We start from the raw sequence: 22914 nt of genomic DNA on the forward strand, positions 1-22914 counted from the left end.
TCGCTAATTCCGGCCTGATTAGAGTTAGCCGAGCCAAAACGCCATCAACAACTGGAAGTGGCCAATTATAAGAAAACTCTATTGCATTATTGTTTAAATCCAGGTTGAATTGGTGATGTGTTCATATAATTGGGAATAACGTTTACAGAATGATTCCTTCAAAATGTTTTGCACTACACAATTACGCAAAATGAATCATAAATATTTCTGACTGGAAATTTAATCTTATTCTTTACAGATTCAAACCAACTCAAGTTTGTCTTCATCGCCTATAAAATGATTTTCTTTTCCCTTCAAATAAAACGACGATAGACAACTTTTCTGTTGGAGGCGTTATTATCTCGGCTTCAGTCGAAGGTGTAAATGGTACAGGCAGTATTAAGTTTGAAGAACCGGTTGTGTTTGAAAATGCATTGGATCCAAATATCACGACTGACCGTAACACATCTTCGAATGAAAGAGTGAGAAACGTTACGTTTTATTTATAAGTCATTTGAAATGAAATGTGCAACTAAACCAAACTGTGCGGCGTTGCCATATTTGCACATATTTTTCTCTTAATTACGCATGGGTTTACTTTGTATTATTCTTTAACAATTATTAATCATCGTGCTACGTAAGCTATATTTTGTAAAACTGCGAATGGGGTCAGCCCCTCCCTAATTTTCTATTATTAATGTCATTCTGTTATACTTGGTACCAATGTATAGCCATGGTTCTATCCAGTGAAAACCACAGTACATCCTCCACATAATAGTCGCCATGACATCATAATGTGAGCGCGTCCCGCAAAATTGGAAAATTATGACAATGTACACACGTACACAGTTATAGACAGACTTTACAAGAGTAAAATGAAAATCATAAATTTTGGTAGAAACCAATAATGGTTGTTCTCACCAATACCCCTCTGCTATCATTTTTGATGGTCGATCATTCCTACCCCGGCTAAGGGGGCTGGGGTAAAATGTTATCACTAAATTGAGCGCAAAGGATGAATTACGCGCCCATTTGTTTTTTGTTTTTGTTTTTTAAATGTGGATGAAAACCTCAGGGCAGTTGGTACAATCCCACACTTTTGTAGGACCGGCCAAAAATTTATGTAAACAACCAAAGACAAACGCTTTGGTGAGTGTACTGGTATTTTGATGGTAAACTATTTTGCTTCCGTAGGATTCCTGTTACCAGTCTGAGCTGGAAGACCCACGTTGTGTTTTCTGGGATTTTGAGCTTGCCGATGGCAATGGAGATTGGTCAGAGGATGGCTGCAGATACATGGGTGACAATGAGGGAAGAACTGTATGTCATTGTGATCACTTAACGAACTTTGCCGTCTTAGTGGTGAGTGGTGAACAGATTTATTGACCTCTGTTGTCATGTTTGTATGTAATCTTGCAATTAAAATATTTTCTGGAATCACCAGATCACGTTCTATTATACATTTTAACAACTTGAATACAATATTAATTATTCACCATCAAGTCCAAAATAAATATCTCTATATGTAACTGCTCTGCTACCTGACATAACATTTTAGTTATGTTTGAGTTGTTTTTATGCATGCTGACGCTGCTGCTTCAATCACACACACACACACACACAAAGTTGTAATTATTGCTGTTAAGTTTCATAGATAGTGTTTTCGAATATTTTGATTTGATTTTTAATTTTCTTCTAAAATGATGACGCAAATATAATGTTACAAACTATAAATGCACGTAACGATTTTGTTTTCAGTTTCATGGCAAGAAACCCATTCTCAGCAAAGCGCTTGATATTTTCAGTACAGTAGGTTGTGCCGTGTCCATTGCATCGTTAGTTGTCACTGTCATAGTGTTTCTGATATTCAAGTGAGTATTTTTGGTCGATATTATTGATGTATTATGATATAATGGTATACATTTTTAAGCCACATAATACATAACTTTTAAATCAAATCTTAATTAAGGTATTTTAATAGGATGGAATCCCTATTGGTAGAATAATAGCGTTGTAGATTTATAGAGTGACATCCCGGAGTAAAAATTCATCTTTGTTGGTAGTAAACATAATCAGTGGTTTAAGGGGTGATGGAATTTTCTTTTAAATTGCCCAGAAATGAGAGGAATCTGCCATATTTGCAGTGAATGTTTGCATAGAAATATTGACCACAGGTTCAAAATTGATGGTGAATATCAATAACCAAACTCTGTAGTTTCATATTTTTACATGCTCATTTGTGTAGGGTCTTAGGAAATTGTGTATTAAATAAAAAAATTCCAGCTACGCAAGTTTTTGTGTTGTGTTCCAAGGTTTAAACCACTAAATTTAAGCTTTGTAGATGGTAACAAATGTTAAAATATCTGTTCACAGAACCACGCATGAATACGAAAGTAAAGACTCAATTTGATCTTTCGGTATGATAGTATATAGTGGACTAATAAAACGTATCTGGTACAATATCTGAGGAGGCAACGTAAACCAATCGTCCGATAACTCAATTGGCAACAATTAGGATAACTGTGATCTAAAACTTGTCACTAAAAGGAAGATACACATCACAATTTTGTATCTATACTCTGATCCAAGGGGACAATTCTTATTTTTCTCCATAATTGCAGGACATTGAGAAAGCGATCCCGTGTAATTCTCATTCAATTATGCGCTTCTTTGATACTTCTATACATCACATTTATTGTGGGGATCGACCGTACCTGTCCTCGCCTACCATGTAGAATCATTGCTATTATTCTTCATTATGCTGTTCTCGCATCTGTGGCTTGGATGGTAGTAGAGGCAAGATTTCTTTATATCAAGCTGGTTAGAGTTTTCGAAGCCGAATCGCAGAATTTTGTGATCAAGTATTCAGTTGCTGCATGGGGTAAGAGACACGGTCACAGTTACCATAACGAAAGAAAATTAAGAAAAAAAGAAAAGAAAATCGAAGATGAATGATGAGAAGCAGGGAGAGCAAGAAGAAGAAGCAGCAGGGAAAAAACCAGGAGGGGTAATAATAAGAACTCACATAGCCATAGAAGGCAAAGTACTCCAGTCAAGACACTCACTTTCTAATCACTACTTACATTAGTCCCGGGGGGCACTCAAATATAATGATGTAAGCATGAAAAGGGGGGTTTTTTTTTTTTTGTTCACGTTACGCGTTAAGGGGGTAAAAAACGGTGATTTTCATTAAAAGGGGTAGTTTTAAAATCGTTTGTAACGCAGTTAGGGTAGGCCCTACAATTTCAATCCGCTTTTCAAATCTGCTGAAACTCAGATTCCGACAAAGTTTATTCCAGTGCCGGAATTCCCCGTTCGTAGACATGTTTACAGCATACTCCAAACCTAGAGTGTCACTCTATTATGCAAATATATTTCATGACGTATTACATGTGATTTACCATGGCCACACTGTACCATGGCCTTGTACTTCTATGTAAAATACTGTTCAGATAAAAAAACGTGCATATTAATTAATGACGTCATATGAATTATGATGGGTATATAGTTCAGTGGACAGATGGGGAGACGAAAATATCATGTATTTCAAAAAGATTTTCAAGACTTTTATAGATTCCTCACATTATTTACTACACCTGCTGGTAGATTTTTGAGTTTCTCCTTCTCTGGATTACTTTAGGAAATTATATTTGCGGTAGAAGCATGAAAAGGGGACACGATACCGGGACACGATACTTTAGGTGCCGAATTCGGAACCAAATACGAATACGAATAAGTACTGCTTAACGTTGCCTCTGGAATGGATAAATTACGCTGTATATTGGTATTTTATATTCTCACAAAACTACTTTACGAGAATCCAATCAGATTTATGTAACAATCTGCGAATCTGAAGGCCCCATGGTACACTCTGAATTCATCGTGTCATTATTTATAGCCTATGTATAGACCTAAATAAGTGATATCGGAGGGAGGGAGTAGGGCATGCCTATAATAGGGAGGGGTAGACTTTTTAGTGTTCAATGACAAGAACTGACAAGTTAGTAGGCCTACAAAAAATTGTTCAAGTTGTCAAAATCCATCAAAACTTGTAAAGTGGGTCAAATTTAGACAAAAACTTGGTTAGGGGTCAAAATTAGACAAAAACTTGTTTAGGGGGTCAAAATGAGACAAAAACTTTTTAGGGGGTCAAATTTTTTGGGGAAAGCGCGCTAAAACTTGCTTAGGGGGTAATTTTGCTCACAGAGGAAAACTTGTTTAGGGGGTGTTCGAAAAAACATTGGTCACGCATGCGTACACTCTCATATTTGAGTGCCCTCCCCCCGGGACATTAGTGGACATTTAAAATGAGAATTCTTTCAAAACGATGAGAATTGAAAATGCCCTCGGGGCATATTTTCTTATCCGAATTGATTATTGATTAGAAATACTAATTATCGTTTAAACAACCTGTTATATTGTTTATAAATGATAACATTTAACACGATAATTAGTCAATCGTGCCTGGTCAGTCCCGTAGGGTTTAAAGTTTCATATATCTGATATAATGAGAAAAATTTCAATCATTTTTGAACGATTTCCCGTTTTAGATATCCTCTAGTCTAGTGTTATTGCACTTTAGATACTCCAGAAAAGTAACTTGGTAGCGCTGCAATAAGAAGGGCTATCTCTGTTATTCTTTAGTGGCCAATTATAAAACGTCAAAGCCACAAGCTAGTGGCAAATGTATTGTGGTGGCTACTGAAGTCAGTGCCGTAGTTAGAGGACGCAGTAAAAACCTAATATTTTAATTGAAAGCTTATAATGCAATTTGTACTTAATATCTTTCTCTTTTGAAATAGTAATTCCTTTGGTGATTGTTGGTGTATCGGTGGGCGTGTCGTTTGCGTTGGATTTGCGTTACTATCAAAATCCACACTAGTAAGTACTACAAAATGGCGGTACAACTTATACTCTATATGTAAGAGAAACATTGGGTATAACTGGCCAAAATCGGGACAAAGAGGACGCTGTGGGAAACAATATGCTAATTTGCATAGAAGAAAGGTGGCGCTTAATTTACAGGGCTCATTCTAAAGGTATAATGTTTACCTATATCCGACGTACTTAGTTAATTATTTAAGAAATTGAGCTCAGACAAACTGACATTATAATAAAGGAGAGAAATACCAGAACCGTTCGGATTCGAACCAGCGCGCACTGACGATTACATTTCGTTCAGCTTACCACCACACGCCACAACAGCTCATGGCGGATCTGCCGGCGAATTGAACATGCATTTTATTCTCTCGAAAACATCTCACGGCCGCCCTCTCTATTTATAGTAAAATATTTTATAGTACAACTTCTAGGAGAATTATACCTATTAACTCCTGAAGCAACCCGCCCGAACTCGTCCAGAACGTTTTGTTGCACCACATTCACAGATATCCTCTGTTCTCTGGATACATAGTTTCACATTTGGACTATAATGCTAAAATAGAACTATCAAATACTTTAGAATGCCATTAACAAACAAGCGTAAATAAAGATATTAAATGAAGGAAAACCATCAAACAATTTTTTTTTTCAGAATCAGACTCAAATTATGTAATTTTGCTTTGTATTGAGCGTGAGTCTTAAAGCTTAAAAAGGTTAAAATAATCAGTTGTATTAATTTCTTGACAGTTGCTTTGTTATGCCTGGACCAATAGTGTACTACGCTCTACTTCTTCCAATTGGTCTGGCATTAGTATTCAACCTCGTGACATTCGTGACAATAACAAGGAGCATCAGCCGTCAGCGACCAGGCCATTCCAGGAAAACATCAGACCATCGTGCGTTGATTACCAGATTGCGTAATATCATAGCGATCTCAACCGTACTAGGGCTTACATGGGTATTTGGATTTCTTGCCATCGACAAAGCCACCTTTGCCTTTCAGATTCTATTTTGCGTCTTTAACTCACTGCAGGGTGTATTTATATTCATATTATTTTGTGTTATGCAACCGGACGTAAAACAGGCTGTCAGCTCTTTCTGTGCAAAACCACGCCATGATCGTCAGCGGGATCCTCATACTAGTGGAGCGTCATCGTCACGTGAGGCGCCAGTTCAGTTAACATCTGCGTCGGGAGTAACTACCACTGATGCCCCCAGTGAAATGTATTCCAATGAAGGTTTTGAATTGACTGAGCCAATGTACGATACTGTTGCCGATTAGATACTTAGGAACCGATGGCTCTTTCTAGGACATTTGCGCAATGCTGTCGTGTTTTATTTGAATGAAATACGATAACACTATGCAAATGTTAGTCATTACGCTAGATAGAATGTATTACATCATCAGGGTATGATAAAAAGTTTCATCGGTACCTAACCGGGCACCGGTAGTGCTATGACCAAATTAGATGTGGTGCCTTAATGTAACTCATATGAATGTAGCATTAATAATCAAAGATTGGCTATTAAAAAAACTAATGTATGTGTCCAATTTTCTTTGCTTTAACTCAGTTGTTCGGCTCAAAATTAAAAGGGGACATACATGTATCTTATAATAAAAGCTACATAAATACTAATATATTTTGTATGAAAATGTTATAATATGGCTTTAAACTGATTTACTATACCGCCTGAAGTGATGTTTTACTATGTGTAGATCACTCTAAGTTGTGTATGAAGTGCATTAAGCAACTTGACAATATATACATGGCGTACACACTGATGTTACAAAACGTACGATATCGTACGTGTTCCAATGCAGACACTATCGGTACAACAACACACGGGTAAAGTGGTGCTGATTAGTCAGTAGTAATTTATCGTGATCGAGAATGTATACAGAGTACCAGAACTTACTGTGATTATTTAAACCATATTTTTTTCAATCAAGCACGAATAGATAAAATTCGGGTGATAAAATCAAACAAAAAACATGGAACTTCGAAAAACAACACGCTGACGGTACATACATATATGCGTATATCAGATATTACCTTACTTTCATCTGCTCCTAATGTATTCACACCTCATTCGCGTTCCAACTCAAGATGTAACCATTCCCGAGCTCTCTACCCACCTTTCAGCCGCCTCACACTTTGTCAAAGAAGTTTCTTCCACCTTGGTCCTATGTTATGGAATGCGCTACCAGAAAATGTTGTCTGTTGTCCCACCTTGTCCGCTTTCAGGGCTGCAGTTAAAACCCTCCATTAGTTGTCTCTTTTATCTTGTTTTTGCTTTTCAGTTTATTTTTGTTCGCTTTGTATGTAGGGCTTCCCTTTAATTTAGTGCTCTTTGAGCACTATTGGGTATTGCCTGTGCTTTTTGCCAAATGTTATAAATAAATAAATTACCAACACAACAGAGTTATTTTAACAGAGTGTTGTTTTTGCTGAGTAATGTGCGACCACCTCATGTGATATAAGTTGTATGTGCATATCCATATATATATATTAGTAACGGTTGCCTTACCAGAGGTCTATACTTTGATTTGTTTCTATAGCTCACCTGTAATGGGTTTGAGCACTCTAAATTTCAAAGTAAGTGACTTGTAAAGTAAACTTGTTATATTATTTGGAGTAGAGACTGTTCTGGTTTTGTTTTGTTTGTCATATTTTCGACACTTCAGAATGTATATACATGTATAAACATTTCTGTTAAGTTGAAATCATGACAAATTATCCGTCTGATGATCGGTATACCCAATGATCGTAAGTGAGGGTATTCCGTGAAACTATTAGTAATGGTTGCCTTACCAGAGGTTTATACTTTGAATTTGTGTGTATATATATATAATTATGTTTTTTTAATTTTAAATTAGACAAAAATATTATACTATTAATTATTATAACAATCATATTCATATCTGAAGATCTTTTATCACCTAGGCATACACTTTTATTCAATATGCTTTTTTTTTTTTTTGTCTCTTGTACATTATTATCTCAACAAATAAACAGAATGAATTCAAATTTGTTTTAATTTCAGTCTGAAATCCGAAAACACAAGATCCAGAAGAATTAGTTCACTGCGCTATTCCCTCCTGCATTGAATTTCGTTTTAGGATTAGAGCCCTCTATATAAAATTACACCATTACAGTCTACAGACTCAACTCTTTTAAGGCGAGTGAGATGGTACTAGCCATATTTTAGCCATTTAACTACAAAACTGCAGTGTATTTCTTAATATCAAAAAGAAGGAAACGTTGGTCTACCATTGCGGATGGGCACGTGGGCAAGTACTTACTGCACATGATGGTGACACACCCATGCTTAGAATGTTGGAGGAGGCAATGACAAATGCATTCGAGAAATCTGTTAGTATGAGAGCACTGATGTTGTCAAGTTTGTAAGCTTCTGATACCAATGTGGTAAACCATATCTTTGGCAATTTCAGCTAGACTAGAACTTAAAGTCTGTGTATTTTAATACATGGACTTCTAAAAAGCTATGTTCCCTGTGTCAAAGACTCAATAGCATTACATTTAATTAATTACACAATCGTGTTAATTTCAATGTTTTGATTAATACCGCATCCGTAAATATAAAAAACTGAGTCTTGCTCTACACTGGCATGACTGGAAAAAAGCATCAAGGCCTAGAATTGAATTACTATTGCATTGGTTTGTCCTAAAGTGGCAGTAAAGTGAGGCTAATTATAATTCCGTACTTTTTGATATGGAAAAGATACGCAATTTTGAAAGTTGTGGATTGAGAGAAAGCCCCTTTATCTAATGAAAAACCTGTAATCAAGGTATGGAAATATAACAATCTCTTGAACATTAAGATATGAAAAGCATATTAACTATGTAAAAATATGATATCTCTATTAAGCAGTTATGTAGTTTGACACAAGTCAAGTTTGCACTGATTCGTAGTCAATGAAAGAAAAGGGAAGTAGCATGCAAAAAATAAGGTATTGTTACTTCAGTTTTGTAACAAAATATTTATGACCCGTTAACGAACCCTTGTAAATGGTGCCACTTGATTGATCATCTATAGAATCTACTTTTTAATATTATTGTTAGCGGTTATATCGTCTGGATTCATGTGTCAATTGATTCACCTGTTCCCCTGAGCTCAGTGATTTTAATAATTTCACGAACGTGGTTTATTTTGAAAGGATATTTTGTAACAATTGCACGTAAAATGACTTAGAATGTGTTGTAAAGACTCCAAATTGACGTCAAAAAAAAGAAAGAAAGCCGGATTCTCCTCTGACCCAGAACATACATTATTGTTGGCGAATTCTTACGCGTACAATCACCTGAGTTTTTATAAATAAATAAATAAATAAATAAATAAATAAATAAATAAATAAATAAATAAATAAATAAATAAATAAATAAATAAATAAAAATAAATAAATAAATAAATAAATAAATAAATAAATAAATAAATAAATAAATAAACAGTTCTGCTTTAGGAGACTACAAATATTTTTTTAGTCTTTACTTGATGAAGACTCCAAATTGACGTCAAAGAAAGAAACCGGATTATCCGCTGACCCGGAACATACGGTATTGTTGACGAATTCGTACGCTTACAATTGCTTTAGTATCACCCGAGTTTCATGTCATACATCAGTGACGTTGCTTGCAGTTCATTGCAAGTTGTGTCTGAGCGTTTGTGTGTGAAGAACAAGTATCTGTAGTGACTATCCTGATCATTTTTGAATGAACTCAATCTTCTACGATTGCCGAAATTGTAACACCAAAGGTTTGACGAAAAAAGGTATTTTACTACGAAACCAACAGTTTACGAAACCCGTAACGCGGGAAGCCATCGTCAACGGATCATAATTAACCCAAGTAAAGGTAGGAGTCACCGTCAATGGATTATAATTAACCCAAGTAAAGGTAGGAGTCACCGTCAACGGATTATAATTAACCCAAGTAAAGGTAGGAGTCACCGTCAACGATTAACCCAAGTAAAGGTAGGAGTCACCGTCAACGGATCATAATTAACCCAAGTAAAGGTAGGAGTCACCGTCAACGGATCATAATTAACCCAAGTAAATGTAGGAGTCACCGTCAACGGATCATAATTAACCCAAGTAAAGGTAGGAATCACCGTCAACGATTAACCCAAGTAAATGTAGGAGTCACCGTCAATGGATCATAATTAACCCAAGTAAAGGTAGGAGTCACCGTCAACGATTAACCCAAGTAAATGTAGGAGTCACCGTCAACGGATCATAATTAACCCAAGTAAAGGTAGGAGTCACCGTCAACGGATCATAATTAACCCAAGTAAAGGTAGGAGTCACTGTCAACGGATTATAATTAACCCAAGTAAAGGTAGGAGTCACCGTCAACGGATTATAATTAACCCAAGTAAAGGTAGGAATCACCGTCAACGATTAACCCAAGTAAATGTAGGAGTCACCGTCAACGGATCATAATTAACCCAAGTAAAGGTAGGAGTCACCGTCAACGGATCATAATTAACCCAAGTAAAGGTAGGAGTCACCGTCAACGGATTATAATTAACCCAAGTAAAGGTAGGAGTCACCGTCAACGATTAACCCAAGTAAATGTAGGAGTCACCGTCAACGGATCATAATTAACCCAAGTAAAGGTAGGAGTCACCGTCAACGGATCATAATTAACCCAAGTAAAGGTAGGAGTCACCGTCAACGGATCATAATTAACCCAAGTAAAGGTAGGAGTCACCGTCAACGGATCATAATTAACCCAAGTAAAGGTAGGAGTCACCGTCAACGGATTATAATTAACCCAAGTAAAGGTAGGAGTCACCGTCAACGATTAACCCAAGTAAATGTAGGAGTCACCGTCAACGGATCATAATTAACCCAAGTAAAGGTAGGAGTCACCGTCAACGATTAACCCAAGTAAATGTAGGAGTCACCGTCAACGGATCATAATTAACCCAAGTAAAGGTAGGAGTCACCGTCAACGGATCATAATTAACCCAAGTAAAGGTAGGAGTCACCGTCAACGGATCATAATTAACCCAAGTAAAGGTAGGAGTCACCGTCAACGATTAACCCAAGTAAATGTAGGAGTCACCGTCAACGGATCATAATTAACCCAAGTAAAGGTAGGAGTCACCGTCAACGGATCATAATTAACCCAAGTAAAGGTAGGAGTCATCGTCAACGGATCATAATTAACCCAAGTAAAGGTAGGAGTCACCGTCAACGATTAACCCAAGTAAATGTAGGAGTCACCGTCAACGGATCATAATTAACCCAAGTAAAGGTAGGAGTCACCGTCAACGGATCATAATTAACCCAAGTAAAGGTAGGAGTCACCGTCAACGGATCATAATTAACCCAAGTAAAGGTAGGAGTCATCGTCAACGGATCATAATTAACCCAAGTAAAGGTAGGGTGTCCACTGTGCAGCGCACGGCGTGCCGTTGTTTTCCATTCACACACAAGCACACGGCTTGTTGAACGCAAAAAGCAAACGTTTTAGAATTGCTCTCATTTGTTTAATCAAAATCAAATCAAATAGAAATCTAAAAAATATTGAAATCCGATGAGTATTTTTGCATCTACGATTTTCCAAAGTTGAGGTTTTTTCCGACTCCGAGCGGCCATGTTGGTGGTTTTTTTGGTGATGGCTCCAATATTTTTCGTCAAAATGGTGATTTATATCTCAAAATAGAAACTACACGCGGCCTATAAATGATTATTTTTATTAATTGCATATTAAGTACAGACTTCAATGCCCTATATACTGAAATCCCTAGATTTTTTGATAAAGGGAAAGTATTTTAATATTTTTTTTTAAAATGTATCACTTACGCAAATATGGTTCCCGTGGCCCAATATACTGTATGTGATATCAAAATAAAGCTTGTTCTGTCGGCTACAAGATCCGTTTAAAAAAATCTCTGTAAATTGCCCACGTGTATTTTCTTTCCCATACATTGTCATACCATGGAGGTATATAAATAAATGGAGAATGATCTAGCCAAGCATCTTTTGTACTACGTTGGTTATGATAAGGATAATGAACTGAGTCCAATGCATTCGTCAAGATAATCGCACGCGCCGTGGAGTTATTGCATTTAGCTCGAGAGCCGATAGGCTCGAGAGCTAAATGCAATAACTCCATGGCAAGTGCAATTATCTTGACGAATGCATTTGCACGAGTACATTATCCGTCATACACTTTGAGTGTATTAAAACAATAGGCAATATTAATTGCTGCATTCATTATATTAGTTTTAATATTAGGGAAAATATCTTGCATTTTAAAAACACCGTTAGGTCGTTGACCAGCTAGGTAGCATTTAACTGGTAGAGAAAATCAATCCCTGTATTAAGTTAGCTATCAATGGTATCGATTGCGCCATACGTCATACTTTAGTAACTTATTCACGTATGGTTTGTAACCAATTGACTTTATGTTGTGATCATTTAATATCGTGGTTTCGAACACAGAGAGCACTGAACCAGTTCACCTGGAAACGATCGATTTAGATGTCCGACTAGTACTACGGTGAATTGAGATGAGAGAAAAAACATATCTATATCAACTGGACTTATAGCTCTATAATTTGAACTTTAAAATCTACTTATATTAAAACACACGACATTGGGATTTTACAATTTGTTCAGTATTATAAAACATGATCATGATATTATGCGCTATTGTGTGTTTCCCGGGCCCGACCGCGTAATTTCTTTCTGCAACCATAATGGGCTGCAATGCGATAACACATAGTACATACATGTAATTATAGGCCTATGAGGCTAGATATAACACGAGTTTATTACTATTATTATTTCCTCTTACTTGATAAAATAAAAAGAAATACATAGAATGGTTTACCTGGCTGGGGTTCGAACCCACAATCTATGTACCCGTAGTCTAATGCTTACACGACTGTGCTATGATTCGTTGTGCCAGAAAGGTGTTTGTTTATGATACTTATTGATTACGGAATAAAGTGCATACACACAATATACTAATACTAGTATATTAGTACCAATAAATACGAATATAATCCTAACCCTAACCCCTAACCCTTACCCTAACACTAACCTAACCCAAAACCCTAAACCATAACCCTAACCATAACCATAACCTTAACCCCTAACCCTAACCATAAGACCCTAACCCTATTAGACCCTAACCCTGACAATAATGAACCCGTGCCTCGGCCTATGCGGTTAGTGATATATTGCGGCCGCGGCCCATTATGGTTGCAGAAAGAAATTAAGCGGCCCGGCCATGTTATTTTAGATATAGGCCTACATGTATTTCATTTGTAAAATGCTGAATATTTTTCAATGGTGTCATCTTGTATAATTATGATCCACCTGTTTTTGGCCCTTTTTAATTAATAGAAGCTCGATTATTCTCATTTGATGTTTGATTTATTTGAGGTCATTAATCATAACTTATGACAATGATATTTGCAAAATAGAACACCGTTTGTAACTATACCATTTTAACACCACAGAATGTATATTCGTAGTTTTTTGATGGTATATATATCGAACAGACAATAATGTAGTTATGTGACCTCTGTGTCGAAAGCGCCACCTAACTCTACTATATAGTTCTGTGAAAGTAGTATTTCTAGTATTTGAGCGTGCACGTATTATCTAGAATCTATTGTTTAGCGTGCAGGTTTTAGATAATGCATTGTTTAGCGTGCAGGTTTATATAATTAATGAAATTATTAGTGAAAATAATGCACGGGAGAAGAATACATAACGATGAATAGAAACGGGCACTAGAAGTGTATGACCAATTATTGTTGAATAGGCAATTTCAGGGGATATTGATTATGCTAAGCTGATTACATTGTTAAGTCTGTTTCACTGGTCATTTCTTTCAATGGGGTGCTAAATGCAGTTATTTATAATGTTTATTGGAAAGTGCTCATGTTTCAGAAAATTTAATATCAAAATGTCATTTTCGCCAAAAAATTGCATTGAAATCAGTCTTTTGAATAAAATAAACACCCTATCTGTAGGCCTATATCTGTGGTCATATTGTGACCCCCTACATTTTGGTCATGATTCTTGAAAAATTTAATTAGGCTATGACCCCTATTTTTCTTTCCAAAAGTTATGACCCCCCGGTATAGGCCTATTTGGAACCCCTCCAAAGAAAATGATGGCCCCTAATAATATTAATAATCATTTAGGCCTAAATACTGATAATTATTTATTATAAAATGAGAAGTTTAATGATGTTGAAAAGATTTTAGCTGAATTCCGAAGTACTTCCGGTAAATTTTACTCGGTCTTAACTCAATTGGCCCAAATTGGCCCAACATAATTTTTTCACAATCGGAAGGTAAAAACGTTTTGCACTATATTTGAACTCCCTCAGACCCCCTTAAAAGCTTAATATATGAACATGAAAACTAAGTATATTTGTCAAGTTACGGCACAACTAGTGTTGAAAACAGTTTCATAACTTGAGAACAGAACATCCAAATTTCATCGGGTTTTCGCACAATCATACATTGAAACTATAAGCAGGGCTATGACACTCTATTCACGTGGTTTCTTTTCCAACGCTAAAAGATTACGAATTTTGGTGGTTTGTAAATGAAAAGTGTCCGCACTATCGATTGATTACGTAACTGTTATGAATAATTTATTAGTTTTTCAATGCAATCGCCTCGACCCATTAATACATATTATCTGTATTTATCAAAGTACTTGGAATAGCAATCTGGTGAGTTCACTGAACTACGCCCAAATACTGATGGAGTTTTAATGGCGCTAATCCTCTCCATACACAGATGAACAAATAAAATAGGAGAAGGTCAACACATATGACCTCCTATATGACATGTTATATGAGATGTACAACAACCTGAATATCATAAAGATCAGTGTTCGTTTGTGCATATGAACTGCATATTTACAATACTAAATATTACTCGTTATATATTATGTCAAATATTGGTATTATGACAACACGGTATATACATTGTATATAAAACGACTAATAGATCCTACTATCATTGCGTCAGGTCATTGGTTCATCATATCCCGTATGTTTCTTAAAATTCATTCATATTTGAGACAAATTTCTGTGCCCATTTTATAGGCGTACAGGTGGATCCGGTTTTTTTTGTCATTTTCATTTCTTTTTGATGACAGAATTAAGGTTTTCCACTGCACGGAGGCCACTATGTGATACTAATTTAATGCTATTTGTAAATGAATGCGGATTCCCGGTTGTTGTTTTTCCACAGTGTGACAACTGTCCACCCATCCAGACAACATCATCACATAATAAAACGTCTGTATTTGTACGATGAGTAAATATTAAACTGAACTTTGCCTTGGAACATTGTGTAAGACGGTGTAAGATTTTGTGGGCGCCCTCAACATTATTATCCTCTTTGTATCCGTAAATGACATGGCATAGACTGTGTGAATTCTATGAAGACTACTTATACATGGACACAAGTAACGATAATTGACAACACGATACGCGACTGTATTTAGGGAGGCTAACCACTAAGTATAGGATAATGGCCAAGGATTAGAACGTGAGTGGGTAAGAATGGCTGAGCCGCGGAGCGGCGAAGCCATTCTTACCCACTCACGTTCTAATCCGCGGCCATTAACCGACTTAATACACACCTATGACGTCGCGCTATTGTTTTACCGCTCCATTATTTTTCACGAATGGAGTGTTATTGAAATAGGTTGCTCTTTACAAATTGATCAATTACTCATTGATGCCGGACAATACACTAATATAATGATCGTACTAAATTTTAGGTGCGAGTGCAAAAATAGTCCGACTCAGCTTTATGTAAAATTTCTATAGAAATACCCATCATATCACGATCCAGGTGTTTAGTTCAAATCATCCGTAACCACCTTCTTGAATTATAAAGATTTAAAATGTTTGTTACACAAATTGAATAAACGTAGATTCGTAAAATCATTAAAGTGATTAGACCATCAATAGTTCTTTATGCCCACTTCTAATGTATTAACTGTTGAAGTAGTTGCGTCTAGGTCTCTATTTTGCATAATATGATAAGGAAAATTGGCAAAAAGGTCATATAGCATGTATAGGCTCATATGAAATGGTCATTACAGTTGTCAACCTCAAGAAAACTACACCTATCGCTATACCTGAGCAATGATACTCTTCTCTGTGAATCGAGTTTACGATTTTGGAACAACCATGCAATTATGGACACTATTGTTTATCTTGGATAATTTTGTGATGGAATCATTCCGAGGATATATATCGTTGATTCGCAGCAGAAGGACCAAAATCAGGTACGAAAAGGTACGAAAATTTTAAATGTACTACAACACATTTTACCTAGGCCTATTATTGTCCTTGAACTTTGTCGGCAAAAACAAAACAAACTTCGCCGCCTTCGACGCGAAATAAAAGCCACCTCAACTTCCAGTCCCCTTCCGAAATCAAATGGAGCGTCCCTAACATTGTAATATTTAATTACCGTAAAATGGGGGTAACTTCGGTAAGCGGGGTAACTTTGGTCGTTCAAATATATTTTTAAATGGTCATATTTCCGTACAGCAATATTGTTTTTAGTCATATTTGGTCTCAATTTGTTAAGAAATATATTTGGAAGAAGTCGCTCATGTCAAATTTCTTTGAAAGTTACGAAAATATTGGCATTTTTGACCAAAATGAGCATTTTTTACATTTTTTCAGACAAAATAAAAATCGATATTTGTGAGCAAGGATGCGTGCTTGCTTAATTTTGCATGGGGACAAATGTCACAAAAAACAAAACCTTGCCCATATACAGCGAAGATCAATTTTTGTCATTTTCTTTTCTTCATGGAATGTAATACTCTGACCAAAGTTGCCCCAAATGCGGGGTAACTTTGGTCAGGCTATTTTCAACCCCTAGGGCACCCTTTCAAAATTATTCAAAATCTTTTTCAACTTCAAGGTGTAGAAGGAACCCTAACGTCATAAAAAGAGATAATTAGAAATATATTTGGTTTTGTTTGGAAGCAGTGGTTTAAAAACTCTGAAAAGTGCCCAAAGTTACCCGTTTTACGGTATCGGATAGGCCTACTGATCGATGTAAGTAAATATTCAAGCATGCCAAAATACCATCAGATGAAACATCAGATATACTAATGACAAATAAAAATTATACAGAAAATAGACCTACTGTGGCTTTTATCATTATTAAACATGCCCGAAGAGAACGATTTGAAAATAAACAGATTCATAGGCCTAAATACATTGATACAGAATGTGTATTATGTATATGTAGCAATGTTGCCCAAAATATGAAAAATTATATGTAGGGCCTAAGCCACTGAAAACGTATAAAAATATAAAGAAGGAAAAAAAATGTTATAAAAAACAGTAAGCGTAGAAAGAAAGGTCCAAATAAATAAAAGTAAAGGCCTACGAAGTAAAGCCTAAGTGAGGGTAAAACACATCTTGCATAATAAGTACAACGTACTTAGCCAACAATTTAACCTGCCCGTTTTGATCTTGACTTACTTTTCACAGATTGCATTGTAAGGGCTCGGATAGCGACGTTTTTACGTATTTTGTTTGTGGCACCTAAGAGCAAATCAGACACATCCTTCTGATATCAAATAATTTAGATTTTTATTAAATTCGCGATACAATACACATTTTAAGGCAAATTATTAAAATTGATATTTTTGAAATTTAACAGTCCTCAAAGTAAATTGTATAAATCTAACGATATGCAGTAAATAGTAGGAAGTTGGGTTGAACAGCCGTCAATCATATGAAAATTGTGACCTTCATTATTAAAGATATAGATTTTTTCCTCAAAACACTAAAAAATGTAGCTCTTTTTGGAAACAAATGTTTAAGTTCTATATGAAAGGTCAAATTTTAAATTGAGTCGGCTTTTCATCCCAGCTACATAGGCCTATAGTTTAATTACATATCATTAGATTTATAAAGTTTACTTCGAGGACTGTTAAATTTGGAAAAATATAAAAATATGAAATTTTAATAATTTGTATTATATCGCGAATTTCACAAAATCAAAATTATTATTATTATTAGATATAGGGACAATCCTCGTATTCTGCATGCAATTCGATATGTCTGATGTGCTCTCAGGTCCCATGACAATACTGTGCAAATGTTGCTATCCGCTTCCTCAATTTATTGTATTAATGAAAATCATTTTCTTCTTGTTTTTCGTATCATTGTTTTGCATGAATGAAGTGATGATAACAATACCGCACTTTTCGCAAATACTTGCTTTTCAAAAGTGCAATTGATATTAACACTACATTCGTAAATGCCAGTACTTTTTCCCTGAAAAGTATTTGCTTTTCAGAAAAGAGAAAGGCATTTACGAATGGCGTGTTATTGTGATCATCGCTCCATTCGTGGAAAATAATGGAGCGGTAAAACAATAGCGCGACGTCATAGGTGTGTATTAATAATTAATAATGCCGGGTAGGGCCTACTCCTGGGCGACTCGTGTGGGCAAGGACGCTTAGGACGGTGACCAAATGAGTCTCAAATTTCACCGGGGAGGGGGAGGGGCACTCAAGTATGATAATGTAGGCCTATAATATACGCATGTGTGGCCAACTTTTTTAAACACCCCCCTAAAACGAGTTTTACCCTACCAGCAAATTTAGGATCAATAGGCCTAAGCTAACTTAATACACTAAAGGAAGTTTTGGATGAGAAAACGGACATTTTGATGAGAAACGGCCAAAATGGTGAGAATTTAAATTTTCTCATTCTTTTGGATGAGAAACTTCCTGGTGTGTGTGTCAATCATTATTGTCTTATTAAAATCCGGGACTTTGGTTGACCTGTGCTAGACTCAGCACATGTTAATGACGCAAAGACAGTTGTGGTAACACCATTGTCGCAGACCTGCAAAAAAGCTCAAAAACAGATAGTAATGAAACCAGTTTATATTTTCCTTGCTCTAGCGAGTTCACAGAGAAGGTGTTTCTAGTACAATGCAGCGTCGGACTCTAGCTGAGAGCGTAGCCTGAGTCCAAACGGACTCCAAGAAGGGCTCTCCATACACAAATGAACCAACACAAAGGAAAGTAGTCTCCTCCGTGACCAGCTTGATTTCGATGGAGCGAAACCAAATTGGCTGCAGAGGAGACGGGTAATTTTGCCATGCAAATGAGGTGAGTGCCCTCTCAAGAATAACTACTCTCTGCTATAAGCTATCAAAACTGGCGACTTTGAACAGCTGACGTCATTATACATTCTCTTTTACAAGCCTTCCGGTACGGGTCAATGTAGGGTCAATTCCTATGAGAAAATTTTGGGAGTGACGATCAATGAACCATGGTAGAGTCTCATAACCATCGTGAAGATCAATAGCTTGGCTGAAGTGGCTAGTCATTCAAGTTTGGTGACTCATTGAATAGAGGTAATAGGATAATCTCCATCATTCTCCATTTATTTATATACCTCCATGGTCATACCATACCCGCCCGTTGGTTTCAATGAGAAACAAGGTGAAAATCAGCTGCCGTGTTGCCAGCTAGCTCACGCAATATCGTCCCCGCTGTTAGTGCACATGACTAGCGTACGTGCAAAACCAAGGCATGTGCCTGTTCTGTATGACGGCGCGCTGTCGAGTCTGCATGTGTTGCCGTATTCAACTAACACGTGGTTCGCTCGAAGCCGGTTGGGGCCGGTTCTGTGTTGGTGATTGTAATAAAAAAAATGACTGTTCATCTTCTGGTACATTTTAGAGATGTTTTATCCCGAGTTTTATAAACAATAAAAACCAGGCAGTTATGTGGTACAGGTTTTTGTTTAAAAAGATCATAGGCTTGCAGATGGTGAATAGAATGTTATTTCTATTTCTAACGTAATGATTTGTTTAAATGCAACCACGCAAACCATTAATATGTTGTCCCTCATTAATTGTCTACTACGATTGCTGGTCAATATGGTATCACCCAACAGGCCAAGTATGCAGTGATTGCAATCGCGCACGAGGTGTAGCTGGGCTATTCCATTGATTGGAATAGGGGTGATGTCTCAGGGTGATGTGTATGATATTGGAGGGGCACTTTTCAAAGCCCTAAATTTAGATTAGTTTTTCATTTTTTTAAAATAATACTTATTTATTTTGTATGTTTATTTTATATACAACATTTTTGTTGTATCTTTTTTCGAATTTAAGCCCGTTTTTTTTATTTAATATTTTAATTAAAAAAATACACACCAACATTGGGTGGGGGAGGGGATCGGGAAAGAGGATGGGATGGGAAGGGGTTTGGGGCATGAGATGTGAAAGGAAGACATGCAAATAAATCTCTTTAAAAAAGTTTAAGACTTTCAACTTTAATTGTTCACAAGTGTTTTTTAAATACTTTTGTATTTTAATATAACAGGTCTCAAGTTACTGGTAATTTCATGAAACAGGACAGTTTAAGGGGGATATGGGACTTTATCTTTGAGGTTTTAGTTTGTTTGTTTTGTTTTTGTTTTGAATATGCTCAATCAAGTCAATTAAAGAATTGTTTGTTGATGTTCTTTCATATTAATCTTAGCTCTAATTTTTGGTTCACATTTTGCAAGGGTTAAATTGCTCCTCGGTCTATACTTTGAAATACCCACAAACAAAATGGAATATTCCACTCAGTTTGCAATTGAATGAGACTTGTATTAAATGATTTTTATTTTATTTTTCAACCATCCTATTTTTACATCAAATAGGAAACAAATGTACATTACATATAATCAAAACAATTCATAAAGCCTACATTTAAATACATGTGAACCTAAATTGAAGTTAAAAAATCCTCAACATGGATTGATTCACTATACTTGTTCCATGAATTGAGCAGGCCTACTCTATTATCTTCAACAAAAATATTTATACATTATAAAAATGACAAAGACTAGAATTGTGTTCTTTCAAGTACAGGTATATTTTATTAGCAACATTACAATAGAAAATGTGAGCATTCATGTATACATGTGTTCCCTCAAGAGACAAAGGGCCAAAATTGAAGAACAATTAAAATTACCCCTTTAATTAAATGGAACATCCCATTTTAAGTATGTTATTTTAATTTTAAAAAGTTCATTTGAACAACATAATCATACTTAATTCACTTCTCAACAATATTATACAGTTGCTGTCAAGTGTAAACAGATCACATTGCAAACATTACCAAACAAATTTATTATAGCAAATCTTGAGCTTCATTTGTACCATCGCTGTAAGATATGCTAATTTATGCAAATTAAGCCTTAAAACTAACAAAACATCAAATTATTGAACATAAAACTTGATCCACATCATGTGTACTACCAACATGCCAAGTTACATAAGAATTGCATTTCAAATAACTTCACAACAGTACTTTAGAAAATGTATTTCAATGTAGCACAATTTTTGTTATTCCCCATAGAGATTGTACAGGCTTGATTCACAGGTGGAGCCATGAAAGCAATGCATTATGGGTAATATCAAATATGAGGCAAAACGATGTTTTTCAAAGTGCGATAACTCAAGAATGGCTATAGCTATTTGAATAAAACTTGGAATATAGTTAGACAAGGGATGAATACTTCCAAGAACAAACATTGCAGTGTCAAAGAAACAGTAATTTTGTTTACATATTGTCTACAAAAGCGCCCTCTTTTGCACTTTTTACCAAAACGACGAAAATTGCGCTTTTTTGACGCCTTAAAACGGCTGTATCTGGGGACCGGACGGTCCGATTTTGATAATTTTTTTTTAATGAGTGTCTTTCAACATACTCTTTAGGATAAAATTTAAAAAAATACACAATTAACAATTTAAAATTTTGACCTGGACACCCTAGTAAAGGTAGGAGTCACCGTCAACGGATTATAATTAACCCAAGTAAAGGTAGGAGTCACCGTCAACGGATCATAATTAACCCAAGTAAAGGTAGGAGTCACCGTCAACGGATCATAAATTAACCCAAGTAAAGGTAGGAGTCACCGTCAACGGATCATAATTAACCCAAGTAAAGGTAGGAGTCATCGTCAGCGGATCATAATTAACCCAAGTAAGGGTAGGAGTCACCGTCAACGGATCATAATTAACCCAAGTAAAGGTAGGAGTCACCGTCAACGGATTATAATTAACCCAAGTAAAGGTAGGAGTCACCGTCAACGATTAACCCAAGAAAATGTAGGAGTCACCGTCAACGGATCATACTTAACCCAAGTAAAGGTAGGAGTCACCGTCAACGATTAACCCAAGTAAAGGTAGGAGTCACCGTCAACGATTAACCCAAGTAAAGGTAGGAGTCACCGTCAACGATTAACCCAAGTAAAGGTAGGAGTCACCGTCAACGGATTATAATTAACCCAAGTAAAGGTAGGAGTCACCGTCAACGATTAACCCAAGTAAAGGTAGGAGTCACCGTCAACGATTAACCCAAGTAAAGGTAGGAGTCACCGTCAACGGATTATAATTAACCCAAGTAAAGGTAGGAGTCACCGTCAACGATTAACCCAAGTAAAGGTAGGAGTCACCGTCAACGATTAACCCAAGTAAATGTAGGAGTCACCGTCAACGGATCATAATTAACCCAAGTAAAGGTAGGAGTCACCGTCAACGATTAACCCAAGTAAAGGTAGGAGTCACCGTCAACGATTAACCCAAGAAAATGTAGGAGTCACCGTCAACGGATCATAATTAACCCAAGTAAAGGTAGGACTCACCGTCAACGATTAACCCAAGTAAAGGTAGGAGTCACCGTCAACGATTAACCCAAGTAAATGTAGGAGTCACCGTCAACGGATCATAATTAACCCAAGTAAAGGTAGGAGTCACCGTCAACGGATCATAATTAACCCAAGTAAAGGTAGGAGTCACCGTCAACGGATCATAATTAACCCAAGTAAAGGTAGGAGTCATCGTCAACGGATCATAATTAACCCAAGTAAGGGTAGGAGTCACCGTCAACGGATCATAATTAACCCAAGTAAATGTAGGAGTCACCGTCAACGGATCATAATTAACCCAAGTAAAGGTAGGAATCACCGTCAACGATTAACCCAAGTAAAT

At 36.3% G+C, this 22914-nt stretch overlaps 2 protein-coding genes across 2 annotated transcripts in view; both read left to right on the plus strand.

Annotated features, from left to right (window-relative positions):
* The window catches only part of LOC140163214 (uncharacterized), a 41718-nt gene extending 41262 nt beyond the window's left edge, over window positions 1–456 (plus strand). The window contains exon 21 of the mRNA XM_072186611.1: window positions 239–456. Coding sequence (XP_072042712.1) covers window positions 239–312 — 74 coding nt within the window. The 3' untranslated portion in view covers window positions 313–456. The remainder of the gene's footprint in view (window positions 1–238) is intronic.
* The window catches only part of LOC140162401 (adhesion G-protein coupled receptor G7-like), a 74815-nt gene extending 66325 nt beyond the window's left edge, over window positions 1–8490 (plus strand). The window contains exons 7-10 of the mRNA XM_072185604.1: window positions 1738–1850; window positions 2601–2860; window positions 4782–4860; window positions 5608–8490. Of these exons, the coding sequence (XP_072041705.1) occupies window positions 1738–1850; window positions 2601–2860; window positions 4782–4860; window positions 5608–6142 (987 nt within the window). The 3' untranslated portion in view covers window positions 6143–8490. The remainder of the gene's footprint in view (window positions 1–1737; window positions 1851–2600; window positions 2861–4781; window positions 4861–5607) is intronic.
* Window positions 8491–22914: the final 14424 nt, after the last annotated feature.

The sequence above is a fragment of the Amphiura filiformis genome, chromosome 10 (genome assembly GCF_039555335.1).
Source record: "Amphiura filiformis chromosome 10, Afil_fr2py, whole genome shotgun sequence".
In the NCBI taxonomy this organism is placed as follows: domain Eukaryota; kingdom Metazoa; phylum Echinodermata; class Ophiuroidea; order Amphilepidida; family Amphiuridae; genus Amphiura; species Amphiura filiformis.